Source organism: Micropterus dolomieu, linkage group LG02 (genome assembly GCF_021292245.1).
Source record: "Micropterus dolomieu isolate WLL.071019.BEF.003 ecotype Adirondacks linkage group LG02, ASM2129224v1, whole genome shotgun sequence".
In the NCBI taxonomy this organism is placed as follows: domain Eukaryota; kingdom Metazoa; phylum Chordata; class Actinopteri; order Centrarchiformes; family Centrarchidae; genus Micropterus; species Micropterus dolomieu.
In genome coordinates this window covers 23383651-23402760 of record NC_060151.1, presented here as the reverse complement: position 1 = coordinate 23402760, position 19110 = coordinate 23383651, and the positions used below count along the sequence as shown (strand labels likewise).

At 40.6% G+C, this 19110-nt stretch overlaps 1 protein-coding gene across 1 annotated transcript in view; it reads right to left on the bottom strand.

Annotated features, from left to right (window-relative positions):
- The window catches only part of LOC123967290 (zinc finger protein 385C-like), a 611432-nt gene extending 596404 nt beyond the window's left edge, over nt 1-15028 (bottom strand). The window contains exons 1-6 of the mRNA XM_046043354.1: nt 14996-15028; nt 9563-9779; nt 3520-3888; nt 3201-3388; nt 1710-1808; nt 1049-1138 (exon numbers count right to left, since the gene is read on the bottom strand). Of these exons, the coding sequence (XP_045899310.1) occupies nt 1049-1138; nt 1710-1808; nt 3201-3388; nt 3520-3888; nt 9563-9779; nt 14996-15028 (996 nt within the window). The remainder of the gene's footprint in view (nt 1-1048; nt 1139-1709; nt 1809-3200; nt 3389-3519; nt 3889-9562; nt 9780-14995) is intronic.
- Nucleotides 15029-19110: the final 4082 nt, after the last annotated feature.

Genomic DNA, 19110 nt, shown 5'->3' with positions numbered 1-19110 from the left:
GCCTTCTAATCAAATACCCACTACTACAGGCTTGACAGTTGGGTTTAGAAAGGCTTTAAGTTTGCTCATTCACAGAGAACAGCAGCTGTAGTGTAAATTGTAATAGTGATGTGTTGAAATGTTTTGTTTTTCCCCCCCAACAGAATTGCTAAATACAACACTTACATATCACACACACTGTTGCTTCCATATTTAGCAATTTATTGGCTAAGTAACAATTGTTGGGAATATACCAAATATACAGATGAAAGGAGACTGCTGCAAACATTTTTATGAATGTTTTAATGTTCTTCTTGCAGTGTTTCAGGGCTGCCATTTTCATCTAACTGTTGTGAATCCAAACTGACAGCTGATGTCCTCTGCGACTGAACAAACTATAAAATTACTTATAAACAAGCCTACAAAATATTTTGGCACAGTTTCCAGAGATCTCCATCAGCTTTGCAAAGGATCAACAGACTAGGATGTCCATCCATCCATAAAGTTGCGAAGTAGGAGGGAAATGTTTCCCCCCATTTGAACTTTTTTTAGACGCTATCATCATTGTCGCTAAACGTTTAAGTTTAAGATTATATATTCAGTTTTCTCCTCCAGTTATTGGCACAGGTAACAGAATTTTAAGCACTGTGATTTGATGTTTCTTGTTGAAAGTACCTTGGGAGTTGTTGTTAACTTCTCCCCTGAAGTGTTTATGTCCACAGCATTGCACCTTTGACTTGTTATTTAAGAACTTGATAATTCATGGGAGAGTTACATGCCCATTAAAGCCTTAGAAGTGCTCCAAATGTGAGTCATATAACATTGTCTATGGGAAATTTTTTCCAGAAACCAGGGGCAACGAAAACAGCTCCTCCCACTTCACAATGACACAATGAAAAAAAAATGAGAAGCACCCCATGGAAAAAAGAAAAAAAAAAAACACTCAGACAGATATATCCCTTTTCATTATCTCTGCTCTGTCCCCTACCCCTGACCAGGCCTAAAGTTCAGCCATCTGAAGTTCTCGCCCCCCAATCCAACCCCAGTCTCGGCCTCTCCTGCCACTGACCTGCGAGGAGAGGGAGGTGAGATTGTACTGGCTGAACGCTTTCTTCATGGCAGACACAGCCACGCCTGCATAGCCACTCCATCTCACGTTCTGTAGGATGGAGGGGGAAGAGGAGGAGTATGGAGAGAAGGAAAAGTGGGGAGGTGTGTATATGACAGGAGCAGAAAAGTGATTAATCTGGAGTGCTGATTCAGGCTGCTGTTGTCAGACCTGGTCAGTGGGGGAGAGCAGGACCATCTCAGACCTCTCTCAGGGGTAGGGGACTCATTGAGTATAACAGTGTACTTAACCTCAATGACAGTACAGGCACACAAGCATGCGGCCTCACCGTGACATAGAAGCCCCTAAGCACAATGTAATGAGATCTGTGTGTGTGTGTGTGTGTGTGTGTGTGTGTGTGTGTGTGTTTGAACTGTATGTCTGTCAGGGCTGGGGTCAACACAGTTAACTGCAACGGAGAAACCGGTATTATATATATATATAGTAGTAGTTAGTTTACAAGCTGGACTGAATTTATTCCACTTTTTCCACATGTGTACAGCATGTTCAAGCATATCTTCTGTATGAGAAAGGCAATTAGGTTTTTTTTGTCTTCCTTGAGTGTGTGTGCATATTTGCGTGACAGTGTTTTGTTTGTCTGTGTCTTTATGCCGAGACTTACCGCTAAGCTGGAGCTTGGCTGGCTCTTGCTGTGGGGGGTGAATTTGGGTTTGGGTGGTTTTCCGGCCAGCCTGTCCTTGTGCCTTCTGCTATTCATGTGCTGCAGAGACCAGCAGAAATACCATTAGCGAGCTAACAAGCATCTGTTGTACCGCAGTGGAACAACTTCAAATGTTATCTGCTGAATTAATAATGGATACATTGAGTACGACTCAAGTGCACAGAAATTACATCACACTACTTTCTGCCGCTGCCACACTATCTCCTTCTCTAGCTGCAGTACTAGCAGGCTTATGTACTCCTGGGATAGGGCATGTTTATATAAGACTGGTGGAATGCATTTAAGTCTAAAGCAGCCTGGGTGCTCACACATGCCAGCGTATCCTGTATCTTTTCTACATTACACTTCAGCATAGGCAAAGTTTCCGAACCAATCCCTTCACTCAGATGTAGTATTTAATGAACATATAAAGGGGAGAAATTACCTCCCCAATGTGGTTTGATGCCAATGTAACCAGACAATTAAATACAGGAGGCATTAGTAGCTTGCAATAATGAGTTGTAAATAAATCCCTGCTCACTGAGGAGCTTTGCAGTTAGTTATAGCATCAGATGATATCTGTCTAATGTGGAAAAATAGCTGCCGCTTGAATGTACTCAGCACTCACAATCTGCTTTGAATGTCTTCATTCATGTGGCTATAAATGAAACTGCTGCTTTGATTTAAGCCATCCTCCATCAAGGTGAGGCTAAAATGGTCTCTTGGATTCAGTTAGGTCTTTAAAATCCCATCATTCATATTTATCATTTTAATACACATAATTTATGATAGCTTTTATAATTATCACATTAGAGGTCAGTCTGGTCTAAGTTCAGTTTGTAATATCAGTCTCTTGATGTGTAAGGTAATTGCTAACAATGTGCAGGCAGTTCTGTTTTCTGATTAATTCTGTCGCCACGTCATCTGTCTGTGGAGGTGAGGTAATTATATGCAACATTTTCTCCACTGCCTGATGTGACTGGGTTAGAGTGCTTTCAGAATCAACAGCATTTCTATGCCCTTTTGAACAAAACCCTAGGTTAGCAACACTCTCTTAGTATGCAATGACAAATCTGCAGGAACCTCCAAGCCCACACTTCCCTTCCTATCTTTTATTTCACACAGCACAGGAAGGATAGAGAAGTCCCAGAGTGATAAGTCTTGCTGTTTTGTCCTCCTACTCTGATCCTTGAAAGTTCTGATGCCTCTTGTGGTGCTAAAAGTTCAATATGGTCTATAAATCTATAAGTTCGGTATGTTGCCACGGCTTCACACACACTTTTCTGTCCATTTCTTTATCAGAAGCTATAATGTGAATAAAAACTCCCCATCCATTAATTTGTACCAACTCAAATTTGACCAATCCACAATGTAAGAAGTGCATTAAATGCTCAACTATACATACAGTATTTGCAATATGATCCAAATAATCATGTTTCCTCTGAGCCTTACCTGGCTAAGCTGGGTCTCAGAGTTCACAAAAATCTCACACACTTCACAATGAAAGTTCTTGCTGGGCACCCCGACACTGCCTTTGCTGGCCAGCCGCTTGCTCTTGCAGCCTGCACGAGCTGCCACCACTTTGCCCCTGCGTCGAGGCAGAACACTGTGACCTTCCAGCATCATTTTGTGCTTTGTACCTGGTGGAGTAGAGAGTTGGCAGGTTTGTTGTCATTCAAATTAAATAATATTACAGGCATGTATTTGATGTTCACATCCCCAAAACCTAAAGCCTTTTAAAAAAAGCAATTTTAAATTTTAAGCCTTTTACCGCTGTTATGTGCTTCCAGTTGGGAGACAGAGTTGACTGTGACTTTACAGACAGGACAGTGGAGGTGAGCCTTGCTCTTCTTGGGGTCCTTGTCCTCATCTGTACGTGGCTCCCCATTTGTGCTGGATGTGTCTGCATGGCTGCCTGACTCAATGGTCAGGACCCCGGCCTCGGCAGCCTCGGCGACATCTGGGACGCTGGTGTCTGAGGCAGTCTCTGAGAGCTGTGAGGAAGGTGAAATTTGAGGAGGGGAAAGGGTGACCAACTCCACAGGGGAAACCTCAGATACTGGCGTCAGCATAACTGAGCTCCTGGGACTCTCCTCAAGCTTCGCCTCCAGGTTGGCTGGTTCAAGATCAGACTGAAGACCTGTATAAAAAAGGTAGAAATAAATGATAACATCAGGAAACTGTGGTTCATTTCAACATGCAATAATTGAGGTGTATAGTGGGTTTTTAGAGGGTTTTTTTTTCACTTAAAACAGCTGCCTGACACTATGAGAGCAGTTTGAGTGAACCAAACCAGTTAGGTTGTGGGGCAGACAGCTAAACAATGAGTTGAAACTCACTATCAAGCTCCATAAAGCCAAGGGGAACTGATTCAGGTGATAACTCTGTAAATACATCATTATGAGCGAACCACTCACATATAATATTGTTTTCACATTGTCATTTTATACATTGTCATTATAAGAACATTGACTATAATTCCTTTACCACCAGTTTATAATCAACAGTGGTGGCCAGTAATGTACTGCTGTGATTACTTTTTTAGCAATGAGTAAGGGACTGCAATTCAGTAATTACATCATCATCACTTCAGTAATTTGGAGGGTAGAATTGTTTGCTGACTTAATGGGAGATGCAGGTCTGATATCAGACTGGTCTCTGTGCGTTCAGTGGAGGAGGAGAAATGCCACTCCTGGTAACTCCTAAGTTTCTTACATGTTATGTGTTCTTAGCCACATTTAGTAATTAGCCTGTGTTGTTGAGAGTTCGAGGGTGCATGAAGTCTTCAACTTTACTGTGGGCTGAGATACTTTTAGAGTGCTACACTCACCAGGCCTAATGTTAATCTAGCAGTTGATAGATCCTGTAGCTGCTTGTTGAAATAATATGTCTCAATTTTCTCAATTTCTATTTCTAAACATGTAAAATACAAAATATGCACCATGTGGAGGCCTCAGTGTTGTTTATAGGCTCCTTGATGGAGCTGTGCTGGGTAATGAAAGTAAGTAGTATGTAGTTTTTATTATGTAATGAGTAGTTGATTACATTACATACATACCTACCCAACAAAGCATGATGAATAAATAGCAAGGAAAATACCCTTGCATGCTTAACCAGCAAAACACCTTTTAGATTGATTTAAGTTTTTGATTGCAAATATAAAGTCAAATGAATATTCTCCCAATAACCATTTCTCTTTTAATACAATATTGGAGCCAACATTAAGAGTGTTTTTCAAGTGCTAGCTTTGTGGTATTTTCTCATCAGCCTTCATTTTAAACCATGTGGAACAGACTAGATTATCGTTGGTTTAGGGTTGTAAAATGGCATCGGCCTCCTGACCCCCTCCTTTCTCCCTTCCCTCTCCCTCACTATTGAAATATCAAGTGGACCTGGATACTCAGTCAATATACACAAACCCATCGACTGCCGGGCCCAGCCAATAAGTCACTGGAGTTCCATTACACATCTCCCCTTCACCCCATTGCCCTCCCGAGGGAGTCACACACTTCACCCCAGAGCACTGTGTGCTATGCTTGCTGAATATCTCCATTTCATTTAGTGTGTTTTCTCCCTGCAAACACACACACTCACAAACCTCCTCAATGCAACTGTGCTCCATTGATTTTCCCTTTTACGTCTCAGAGTAAATTCATCATTGGAGATAAGGGTCTTCCTCTCTCATTCCCGCTAAATAAAAAGAACCTATATAGGAGCAAGATTAGACAGTCCCCTCGCTGTAATGAGAGTGACCCCAGGGGGATTTGAGCTCCTTTGTTGGGGGGCGGGGGTAGGTATGATCCTGAGCTTGTGTGAAAGACCGGGCCACCTGAGAAGTCTCTGGAGGGGAGTGATACTGATCAATGGATTTAGCAGGAACCTTACAGAGTAAGACATGGATGCCGGTGGGAATCAAAGCCCTCAAAAATCCAAAGACACAGATCATGAAGGAAGTCAATCAAAAAAATAATCATTGCGGGATTCCCTGCTGAGTTGAAGGTATTCTCATCAAGCCCAAACTTTAACAGCCAAAAATCAATAGTGAGTCTTCCAGTCTTTTATTGAAATCAGTGCTGAAATGGTTAGTCCATTAGTCAAGCAGGAAATGTTGATAATCATTTCAGCTACAATTCTGGTCCACTCTGCTGGTCCTTAGGGAAGCCCATACCCAAAAGTGAAAGAAAAAGAAAAGATAAGTTAGTCATGATAAAAAAAAAATGCTCATTGTAAGTCAAAATTGTTACTTACTATCTCATAATTTATTTCTGTCATGACTAGCCTAACTTTTGATTTATTTATTTTTCCTCGCAGAAATGGGCTTCCATAGGTTCTGGCTTGAGGATATGAGGATTTTGGATTTTTGTCTGAACAATTTCATAAATTGAGTAAAAAAAAAACATTGATGAATTTAGAAATGAAATAATCATTATAAACTGATTGTCAGATCTCCCACTTCTCTCTGACCATCTACATGATAAGAGAAACTGCCACCAACATTGGCAAACTGTCAGACCAAAGGCCGGTATATTGGCAGTGCCAGCGGGGCCGCTGTGGAGTAGAACTACACAGCAGCATATTATGGATATTTGGATCAATGTTATGCAGGTAACCAGTTTTCTTTAACATGAAAATAGTTTAATCCATGTTTTAACAGTCCAATTAAATCTCACAGGCTTTTAGAGTGTAAACAAATCTGAAGAGATCTCAGTTCAACAGATTGATCCACTGAGAACTTTTACCACAGCCAAACAGCAAATTAATATGAATATTGAATACTCATGCACATGCTCGCATACGCACACAGGCACCGAGCACAGGTTTAGCAGGCGAACGCTGATCCAAGGCAGCCTCGCCTGCTAAACAACTTCCCTTGGGAAAAATCCTTGCTTTAAATCATCATTACTGCGGTGACAGACAGAGTCCCTGCAAAGACGGTTTCAACAGCAAAGTCAATCAAAGCCAAGCATGATTGATGCTTGTCACGACTGATGCAGGCCCTCTGCCTCTGGGCACCAGCCTTCTGCTCTTTCACTTGCTCACTCGCTTGGTGCTAACTCCCTCCTTTGTTGGTGTAGGTCATGGTTTATAAGCATCGATTAGTCCCTTTCACGATTGAAAAAGCGGACTCTGCTTCCCTGTCTCCCTCCTGTATGTATGAATTATTTTGGTGCACTATATGACAGAATCTCTGTAGAAAGCATTTTCTGATCCGACGCCACAACATGAACGACATCATTTGTCCTTCCAGAACTGTTACAAATCACTGCTTTAAAAATAAAAACATTTTCTCATGTTACACCGCTATAGTTAAGGTTAAGAAACATCGTGGTCATGGTTAAAAGAAACCAACGTTGACTGTTGGTAGGCAATTGGGGAAAAAACAACATTTTGTGGACTGATCAATCCACCCCTGCCTCCTCACTCTGTGGACTTTGTGGGTCTATAACAATGTGACCCTACTTTATTTCTCCCAATGGACATGAGTCATAGGGTCGCCAGAGGGCCTTATCACTTGAACATAAACATGTGTTTTAGTGTATTTGCTGAAATGACTGAGGACAGTCTTAACATTCTTTAACTGACAATCTATAGGATATCCCTATTGGTGTAGAGGTTGTGTTACTACTTTAAAAGTCCTGCTTTTGTGTCTAGTTCTACCGTATTGCCATTAAATTTGTATAAGACACAACAATACTTGTCACAACATAGTTTAGTGGATTAACTACGTTGTGCCTAAATTTTAATTACCTGGCCCATTCCACTGTGGTACTTGCCCAAATACATTTGCAAAAGCAATTTGTAACTCAACATTCGTTCTTGTGTACCTCACAAAAAATGCACTTTGAACTCCATCCAGCACCTCACAGTCAAAAGGTGGCACATGAATGCTAGCAACCTCTTGCGTCTAAATGCGCATTAGTAGATATTCCAATGGAGCGGAAGAGGCTGACCCTGTGGGTCTAGAGCCTGTTTATTCTGAGCCAGACAGACTGCTCAGAGGAACAGCCGACAGGTGTGTTATTGGTTCCTGATGGCAGAAAATGTGGGCATTACCCTCTGACAGCTCCCCACCAGCCTTCAGTTTCATGGCAGACATAACTCATTTCATAGAGTGTTAATTTGGAACGCTATTCCATTACAGGTTGGCATTGTGGTGCATGCCACCACTGGCTCGCACTGCTGCATTTCAATTTCACATTAGGCCAATCACACAATTGGGCTTATTAAAGAGTGTTCCTCCTCACAAAATTGCATTGGAACTGCAAAATTATTCACAGCATAAAACTAGCTATGACTTATCTACTTTCTCTTTCCAATGACTCTCCTTCCCTCCGTCCATGCTCTTTCTCTCTTATTTCTCCCTCTCTCTCCTTCATTCATTTCATCTTATCTTTCATTTTCCACTCATCTGGTTTCGTCTCCACTGCTGCTTCCCTCTTTCAGAGCTCTTCTTTGCAACAACGGAATATTAAAATGAGTTTTGATGAGAGTGTTATCAGGCTCCCAGTCTTTTGTCCACTTTCTCCTCTTCTGAAGGAGACTCTTAGCGCTCAAGGCAAGTTAGTGTGCATGTCTATGTGTATCCACATGCACATAAGCATTTATATGGTATGTATGTGTGTGTGTGTGTGTGTGTGTGTGTGTGTGTGTGGGGGGGGGGGTGTCTACCTCTCCTCCCAGTACCCTCATATCTCTGATATTCCATCTAGCATCCAAGCACATTTTGAAATTCTGCTCAGATAGTGATCTTCTCTGGGGCAAGGGAAGTGGAGGGGAAGATGAAGTAGGAAAGTAGAGAGAGGGGTAAAACTCTCTACCGCTCCTCCACTCCTCCACCTTAGATGGATAAATGAAAAGCATGGACCCAGATGAGTGCAACAACAAAAGGTAATGGCTAGCTCTGCAGTCAAAATGCCATATGAGCAATTCTTGCTCTCTGAGCTAAAGTTGCTGCCATGTCGTATGGAAAAGTCAACATTCACATTCTGCTGAAAGAAAACCAATGCACTCCTCTTTCTTGATCAAAAGTTAAAATGTCTATATTTACACCAACGATGTGAAAACATCTCAACTTTTTTGTAAAAAGAACATAAGTGCCTTTGATTTCTTTTAACTTTATTTTCAATTTGACAGCCTCTCAAATGAAAACCCTCACCACTATTTTGTTCCCTCATTCAGCACTATGTGTTGTTCTTTTCATGCTGCACAAATACAGAAATTCTGTTTCTCCAACTACCCTCTGTAGCTAACCGAGATAGATAGGAGAGAGCAGGAGGAAAAGAAGGGGAGTCAAGCACTGGAAATTAAGGAGGCAAAGGGGGTAAAAACTACCCCACTGAGGCTAGGATCAACCTCTTTATTTACACAACTTCTCTTGCGTCCAGACATCCCACAATCCCACAGCTTCGGAGCCCTCCATCCATCACAACGCACAGGGACAGAGCGTCTGGTCAGAGGGGTTTTGGGGGGATAGTGTGGGTTCAAATTGCTGAGGTCTGAATGCACAGAAACACAGAGGGGATAGGCGAGCGAGAGGGTGAAGGATAAGGTGTACAGAAGATGTAATCTAGGTGTAACACAATGGAGCAGGGGGAAAGAGGTAAGGGAGGTCCGGACATGGAGGAGGAGGATGGAAGCTGTCAATGACAGGAGAATTGGTGGAGGGGGTTTAGAAAGATGAAATGAAGCGAGGAAGGGGGAATTAGAGGAACCAAAGCATGATAGAGTGATCGTCGAATAGGTGGAGAAGGATCTGTTACAAATTGCATGTCTTACTGTTGATTTTCTACCAATCTCTCTGTCTGTTTACGTACTTGTTCCCTCCACCAAGCTTGTGTCCATAAGCACGGGAAGAGCTGCCTCGGATGTGGACGTCTTGCTCCTGTCCCGATCTCGTTCCCGGTCTCTGTCTCGGTCTCTCTCCCTTCCTGTGGATGAGGCCTCCCCTCGTCGCTGCCTGTTCTTCTGGGCCTCCATGGCTTTGAGCTTCCGGGCGTGTTTGTGGCCCTTGTAGTGGGCCTCTGCTTGGTTCTGCAGGAAAATGACAGAAAACCAGGTTGAGAGGAAAATGCAGAAAGGAGTGTCTGACTTAATACATTATCTGCTGGAGAGACTGGAGCCCATGGGCAATAAATGTTAAAATTCACGCCTGAATATTGGCTCTCTCAGGCATACACAGGCTGCAAAGAAGAGAGTCTGTTTCCACCTGATAACAGCAATGGCACATCGGGAGGCCGGAGGTATAATTGCATGTGTAATATGCAACAAGAGAGAGGATCCCATCTCTTCAACTACCCCATTAATGTGCACTGTGAGAGTCAGCCTCTGCAAGTCCTAGACATGTGGCAGTACATACTAATGTCACACACACCTGAGCGCTCACGACTACACAAACACAAATCAGACGCGAAACACATTCTGCCAGACTGTGATGCAGCAATAAACACAAATTTCCTCTTGGGTGGATCACGTTTTACCTTCACATTCTCATCATTCTCACGGCCCTGTTCAATCCAAGAACAAAGCCCCTGTTGTCAGAGCAAGCTTGGATACATAAGAATATCAGAGAAATCAATACAGAGATCACATAATTAAAAGCTTTAACAACCTCCAGGGATGAGCTCTCATCAGCTCTCCGGGCCTGGAAAGGACATAGTTAGAGAGAAGGAGCAGAACTAGAACCCAGACACATTATCAAAAAAAAAAAATCATACACAACCACTGATTCATTACATACAGTACAATAACAAAATTAATGATTCCAAATTACTTCCAAAGTGTGGAAAAATTATAGAGAATATTGACTAATACGGACATTCATACCATCAAAAGTAGAGAGAGATGGATGGATTAAGGAGGAAAGGAAGTATAAAATAGCCTTTTATATCCAAAAGGCGTATGCTTTCACATGTGCAGCAAGGTAAGTTGTTCCTCCAAGATCATCCAGTTTAACTTCCTCGAAAAATAAACCACACAAGCTGAAGACTCCTAAGACCTTTTCATTAGGAGCAAAATGTGGATTTCTCTGATTACCTAAGCATCAGCAATACGTTAACTCCGGTAAGCAATAACCAAGATTATTTCTTATGTTAGTGCAATGATACAAGGCACACATACATACACCGCTACCAGTCTCATGTGTTTTCTCTGTGTGAACACCGGCAATACATAAACATGTAGACTTCACATTAGTAAACTTAATGGTGCGATATAGTGGAGGCCTATAAATAATGTGGCTGTCAAAGCATCTGTAAAAACAACTTGATACTTCAGTGCATCATGTGCCTGATCTGCCGTGAAAAGGCTTCAGAGATTAGCGTGATGTGACGAATTCAGCCAGTGCCTTCTCCACCACCAGCCTCTAAGTCCAATTGAGTCTCAGCGGAGGCAGATGGACAAGGTGTGAAATGAGCTTTGGTTTTCACATCACCATTCCGGCCAGCAGGATGCAGTACTCTTCTAAGGGATTCTTGATTATCCGGTGATTAAGCAATCCTACGGCTAAAAGTATACACTGGACTATATCTGGTGCACGGACATATGTTTAGTGGGTGTGGATGACTTGTTTGTAGCAAAAATAATTACAAAGACATAAAAATAAAATGGATCTGCCAGTTGGTTTGCTTAATTTAACAATCACTGATGTTGGGAATTACAATGGTTAAAGGGCCACTCAATTACATTGGTGCAATCAATTACATTTCTCACTGAGCTGCCTATTTTGATTGTGGAGGTGTATGGAACAGTTACTAAAAATGTAGGGTAGTGGTAAAAATATTGCTTTTACTAAATTCACACAGAGTCTCTGATATGTTTTTGCTGCACTGTGCTATAAATATATGTAGCCTAATTAAGTTCTATTATGTCATGACAATGTCAAATTTGGAATATTATGAACAAGAGCAAAGACATAAAACAAAAAAGAACATTCTCCTTCCTTACACATACTGCTATATTTTCACGTATTGTAGTACTTGAAGTATTTTACATCACTGTTCATTATATACCCAGTCCCAAAAATGGACACTGCATTAAATAGTACTTTTAGTTTATAATTATTTTTTATGAAAAATTGTATAACATCTGATGATCCACATTGGCATGCAAAATGCTGTAACACTGCCTCAAAGCATTTCATTTGCTATTTTTATATAGTCCCCTCCAAAAGTATTGGAACGGTAAGGCGAATTCCTTTGTTTTTGCTGTTCACTGAAGACATCTGGGTTTAAGATCAAAAGATGAGTAAGAGACAAGAGTTCAGAATTTCAGCTTTCATTTCCTGGTATTTACATCTAGATGTGTTAAACAACTCAGGACATACAGTACCACCGTTTGTATTAGACCGCAGCATTCTTAGGTGAGCAAAAGTAATGGAACAAATAGTAAGTAAATAATGTTTAATATTTGGTGGCATAACCCTTGCTTGCAATAACTGCCTGAAGCCTGCGACCCATCGACATCACCAAACTGTTGCATTCTTCATTTGTGATGCTATTCCAGGCTCTTACCGTAGCTACTTTCAGTTCTTGTTTGTTTCGGGGTGTTTCTCCTTTCAGTCTCCTCTAAGGAGGTGAAATGTATGCTCTATTGGGTTAAGGTCAGGTGTTTGACTTGGCCGGGTCTAAAACCTTCCACTTTTTTCCCCCTGATGAAGTCCTTTGTTTTGTTGGCAGTGTGCTTTGGGTCATTGTCCTGCTGCATGATAAACTTCCTTCCAATGAGTTTCAATGCATTTCTCCATAAATTGGCAGACAAAATGTTTCTGTATACTTCTGAATTCATTCTGCTGCTACCATCATCAGTTACATCATCAATAAATATTAATGAGCCTGTTCCAGAAGCAGCCATGCACGCCCAGCCATGACATTACCTCCACCATGCTTCACAGATGAGCTTGTATGCTTCGGATCATTAGCAGTTCCTTTCTTTCTCCACACTTTGGCCTTTCCATCACTTTGGTAGAGATTAATCTTGGACTCATCAGTCCATAAGATCTACTTCTTTGCAAATTTCAATCTGGCCTTCCGATTCTTACTGCTGATGAGTGGTTTGCATCTTGTGGTGTGGCCTCTATATTTCTGCTCTCTGAGTCTTCTTCCAACAGTGGATTGTGATACCTTCACCCCTGCACTGTGGAGGTCGTTGGTGATGTCACTTACTGATGTTTTGGGGGTTTTCTTCACAGCTCTCACGATATTTCTGTCTTCAACTACTGTTGCTGTCCTTGGCCGACCTGTTGGACGTCTGTTGCTCAGTACACCAGTAGTTTCTTTCTTTTTCAGGACGTTCCAAATTGTTGTGCTTGCTATGCCCAATGTTTGTCCAATGGCTCTGGTCAATTTTCCTTCTTTTCTCAGCTTTATAGGTTTGAACCAAGGATGAAAACTTATACTAGTCTTGCAGAGCTATTTAATGTTTGGACAATCAACCTAAAAGGCAACACCTGGGCAACAAGAAACATCTGTCAGTTACATGTTCCAATAGTTTTGCTCACTTTAAAAATGGGTGGGTTCAAACAAAGGGTGGTATGTTCTGAGTTGTTTAACACATCTAGATGTGAATACCAGGAAATGTGAGATAAAATTCTGAACTCTTGTCTCATACTCAAATGTAATCAAATGTCTTCAGTGAACAACAAAAACAAAGGAATTTGCCTTACAGTTCTAATACTTTTGGAGGGGACTGTATCTCTGTTGAGTGCAAGGAGGATGTTTAAGTCATACTGTAAGGTGAAGAAATAACAAGGCCACAGATAAGGGTGAAAAGTATACAGACAGAAAAGTATAATGCATTGAAGTTCTCGCAGGCCCAAAAATAACTGTTTTCTCTCAGTGAATTACACATGAAAATGCGGGGTCATCTTATATTCGCAGACTACACATAAATGTCATTACGTATTTAACTGTATTTCACAGTGTGTCTCTCTGACTGTTGCTCTGTCTCACTTTGCTGCCTCCCTCTGTCTCTCTCGCCTTCAGTAGCTCTCTGTTTTTTATTAATTTCTCTAGAGGAGTTCAGAATAGGAGTAGTCATCAAGGAGTTGTTACCTGGATTTAACTCAACTGCTGCTGCTTTCATAATTATTTATGTTTATTTAAAACATGAATCCGCTGGTTAATGCAGATTCTCTTGAGATGGCAACATTGAATTGGAAACACCAGGAGGCTTTGTTTTGTTGGATTTTTAACAAAACAAGTGCAATATATGTTTGTCTTATGTTGCTTTTTTGAGAGTGTTGGATTGCATTCTTGTCATCATTTAATGATTTCTTTACAGTTTTTGACAGGAAGTCATACATCAAGAATACATCTTGTCTCACAGTAATCTTCAGACAAAGAGAACTACTTCACAACTTAATAGTAAATCAAGGTATAATGCATATTTTTGACTAAAGGTCATGTCTTTAGTTACATTTTAAGAGCTGGTCTGAATAACTTAAGGGCGCAGATCGTAAGGATTTGCCATTTTTCCCCGTTTCATCTTGGATACAATGATTCTAATTACAGAATGATGCAGTAGATAAGTCAAGGGCACTTAAATATCTATTTATGTTGATTAATGGGCCTTGTGGTTTTGTGTGAAGTTGATAGGCAAGAATGTCTTCAAACATTGGCGGATGAAAATGTGTAAGCCGATTGATCACGGTTATTGATTTTTATCTGAGCTGCTCCTCAATGTCTCCACAAGTTGCCCATTAACTGAAATGTGAGAGCATATGTGTTTGACTCTGCCAAGTGTGACTGTGAGTTTTCTTTAGCGAGGAAGAAAACTGCCCCTCCTGAGTCAGTGGAGCGTGATGCATGTGTAAGGCAGCAAGTTGTGCCTCAGCACTGACACAAATGCTGCGACACCCGGCTCTGTAAATGTCAGTCCCATCCAATTAAATGGTTGAGTGATACCATTGCCCACAAGGGGATCCCACCAATAAAGTTCTCTGTTATCAGCTTTGTTTCTTGTTTTTCCTTCTTTTCCGGAGACACTTCATAGACAAGAGTGTTGTTCATACATGACCTACAGAACATTCAGTGACAGAGAAGACCCATGAGCTGTCATGGTACCATGTTTCATGCTGCAGTAGCCTCATGCTGTTTCTGTGATTCTCTTAGGTCATGTCTGTGCTTGTTATTCATTTGCAAGCAGTTTTGACCACCTACACATGGGCTATATTTACAACAATGTCAGTCTGTAGTCTGCGGTGTTGACTTCACTTTGATTATTGGTTGCTCTACTTGCTGTCAAGCACCCACATTATCCTGTGCTGTGGCAGTGATGAAATTCATCCTTGCTGTTCAAGAGCAACCTACTATAACAGTTTTTTGTCCCTGCTGCCTGATGATAGACTAGTGAACATTGCACACACATCTATGTTATTTTACATTCCTTATCTGTGCTCTGTTTTGTCTGTGACAGTAAAAACTATGCTGTTACTGATGTCTTTTGTTGCCTTGGAGATTGAACTAAAAATTACCTACATTTTCCTCTCCAGAGTCTTACGGTACAGAAGTACAGTAGGAGTGTTGTTCTTTGGTTGACCCTGAAGAAGCTTTTTTCATTTAGACATTTAGAAATATTTAACATTATAACACTGTTATATATTATCACTGCTAGGGACGCCTGGCAGAATATAACTGCCCTAAAAGCCAGGTCAGTTACATGGACATCTTAAAGCACTTACTGTACATCCTCTGATATTCACAAGAAAAACATAATTTCACATAGACTACAAACCATAGTGTGTCTTTTTTCTTGGCTAGCTGTCAGAGGAAAGAAGGGTTATTGGCTGAGGAGGAGCGTGTGCTTGTATAAATCCCTCATTACCCGCCACAGCCATTTCCACATATTAATTAAGCCAACTTACAAACCTGCTGCTGGTAGTAACTGTGCCAATCTGCCACTCTAACAACAAGAAGATAAGGAGGAAGAGAAATGTGCAAGCTTTCTGTGTATTTTACGAGAGAAGTTCTTAATTGCTGAACTTACATAGATAATAACATGTGCGGCTTGGATCTGGAGGCAGAGTCTAGATACAGATGCTAGTCCCGGTCCTGGCCTTTTCTGTCGGAGGAGGATACACGTTTCACACACTCACTAAACTCATTAGCCTTCACACTTTGGCATGAAGAAACTCTGCAAGATAATGATTTGAGAACTATTTCCAACATTAGGCTCAGTTTACTCACCGTTTTTCCCTATGAATCTTATACTTAGAAATAGATTCAGATAGTCATTAAAAAAGGACAGGACTTTATGGGACCACTGGAGGATTTTAGCTCCCTAAAAGGAAATTGATGTTCATTTCAGCATGTTAACAGTCCCACTCTGCAAAGGCAGCTCCTGTGAAAGGCTGAACACTACATTACAGGGAAATGTTTGGGAGAGGGGCTTCTCTATGGGTCAGTGGGTAATGCCAAGAAAATGTTCAGAGTTTGACATTTATTCAGGGCTTGTCTTCCATCTGCTCTAACTACTCTTTATGCCAGGAAAGTTAAGAGGCCACAAATATCAGTATTTAAGAATGTAAAATCATGTATTCAAATAAATTTTTTGATAATGTAAGCACATTTAACTTCTCCAGCTGTGTCCTCCTTTTAAGACTTGATGAATGCACACTGTGGGTATTATAAGGCTAATTTTGTGAGAATGTGTGAAATGAGCCGAACGTGGCAGACATTAAGTGGTCTAATACTGTTGGATTTTTCAGGCTGACTTGTGAAATGTTTGCTAATTAACAGTGCAAAGGCCATGCTGTTCCTGGCTTGGAAATGTTCACCTTGGGACAACTTAGCTCTCTTCTAATTCCACATTTGAGCTAAATGAGAAATTCATTCTTTGTTTTTCTTGTAGCTTTGCTGCTGCACCATTACAAGTGAATATAAAAGGAAAATGGACATTTGATTAAGATTAAAGGAAAAATCCACATATGAACAAGGTAGTTACAGATGATGAAAATAATGTTTTTTGTACATCAAACTTCAGGTGCTGTTGGCAACAATTTGAGTCTGAATTTCCACATTCATCAATTCTCATCTTAAGTGGGTTTGTCCTGAAATCCAAACAATTATCTTTATCTTAAGTGGGTTTGTCCTGAAATCCAAACAACAAGATAGTTGAGAGGGAGAGAGAGGGGATAACATACAGCAAAGGGCTACAGATCAGACTCAAACCTGGGCTGCTGCAGCAAAGACTTAGCCTTTTTACATGGGGCAGTAAGCTTACTGGCACCCCTTCTTTCAAGTTTTAGTACAAACGGATGCAGTGACAGGATGTTCTTACGACTTAATGTCAGACAGGAACTCTTTAGATAAGAGTTGGTACTTATGTTCCTTGTTTATCAAAGCCAGTGTCGATGTCAAGATATTCTGGTCCCACCCTTTGTGCACCACATACCACACAGCAAGGACACAATTTGTTCTTCCCTCTGCTAGTTTTTTTCAGAGAAATTATTGTCGTGCAACTGTGCACATCTGTGCGGGCCCTGTCCACCACCTTCTATTCCTGTTTTTAAATTTATGTATTAAGGGTGAATACGTAAGCGCCACCTTAGCACTACATGATTTACAGTATTTGTATAGGAGGAGGTTTAGTTTGGACTTTATAACTCAACATGAGAGGCATGTTGGGAGTAAGCACACATTACAATACAAAGTCATAATGAGAGATGAGAGATGGAAAATGCAACGTTTTCACATATTCATATCCTTATGCCTCTGGATCCCACTTGTTGCCCTAAAATTGTCTTTTCAGTGATGTTTCTGGGGCTCATGCTCATCATGGCTTTCATCATGTGCAGTAAATATTATCAATGTGTCCTTGTGTGTAAACATTAGGCTGCTAAGATGTGATTGAAAGAAACCACATTAGGTCTCACTTCAAGATTAAAAAGCAATGGTACAACAAGCTGAAGTAGACAAATGCAGTGAGTCCCTGAGGGGTTAAGAAGTGTCCGTCAACTGTCTGTTTGAACCTCAGCCTCAAGCCTTTCCTATCTTCTATCAAGTCGCCTCCCTTCGAAATGTCATGTCAGTAAAAAGTTGCTTTAGAGAGTGGAGAGTTTACTGAGTGAGTGCAGATGTAGCCTAAGGACAATTTATTAAATGGTTGTCTTTATATTCCTCAAAATTGAATGTGACAGAACATAAAAAATGAAAACAAATATATGAGGATCAAAACAATGTTTGTTGAGGTATGTTTGCCGATAGACATCTGACCCATCCAACCGTGACCAGGATAAACAACTTAAGAATGGATGTATAGAGAGATAATGTAGACATTATATTCACATTTTCAAGCTTTTCCATGGCAAATACTGGGTCTGGTCTAGCTATTGTAGAAGCTTTAACATATTTCTTCGCATATTATGATTTTTATTATTACACTGAGAATTCTATTGACAAAATCTCCAACCATTAGACTCTTCTGCTGTCAAGCAAATAAGTACACACCATTTTGTGTTGATATTAGATTTGAGATTTTCTAAATTTCATATTTATCTTTATGCTTCTGAGATAAGCCCAGCTCGTGTCTTTTAAGCTTTTTTTTTTTTTTTTTACAGGGATAATGCACATTGATCAACATCACTATAAATGTCCCAAATGGATCATTTTCAACTGTTGTCCCTTAGCCAAATGTGAAATTAGTTTAATTACTTATTTGGTTTAAATTAAATAAATTTTGTAACAGTCCCAACATTACATTTCTGAATCTGACAAATAGCTATGAAAAGGCCTGTCACTTTAACATATTCAGCTAAACCAAGAGACTTGAGGTTCTTTTAGCTGTTCTGTTTGGCCTCATCTGAAACCTCAATTGATGTAAGCACTTAGTAAGATCATCAACATCTATTTTTAGTGGAACGTGTCCCTGGTCTTCTGTATGCAGTAATATGTCCTCAACCCTGAGTGTTCAAGTAATTGAAAAAATAAAAAAATTAAAACCTTGAACATTGATGAGAGAAGTTTTGAAACAGCTTGAGGAGCATGACATTCAGCTATGAGGTATGTTAGCTAGTACAGTATCAAGACAGTTAAGAGGTTATATACATTTGTGTGCATGCACTATTATTTTTTTGTCAATGTGCATATCCAGGACAACAATTCTGGAGACTGGTCTTAACTGGCAGGATATGTCATAGCATGGAAAAATCCGATTTAATCACTAGTGGAGTACCTGCGTTTTTGCCTCAAATTCATCTTGATCAGCACAGATTTTATGCATCTGTCTCAGCAATTTTGTTGTTTTTATGTTTCACCCTGTTATATAAATCGCTATCAGACTTCAGAGACTGTGCTGTGTTGCTTTTCAAAGAGTTCCAAGTAGAAAAATGTTTATCGTGGTGGAAAATCACTTCTGACGGCGGTATGTT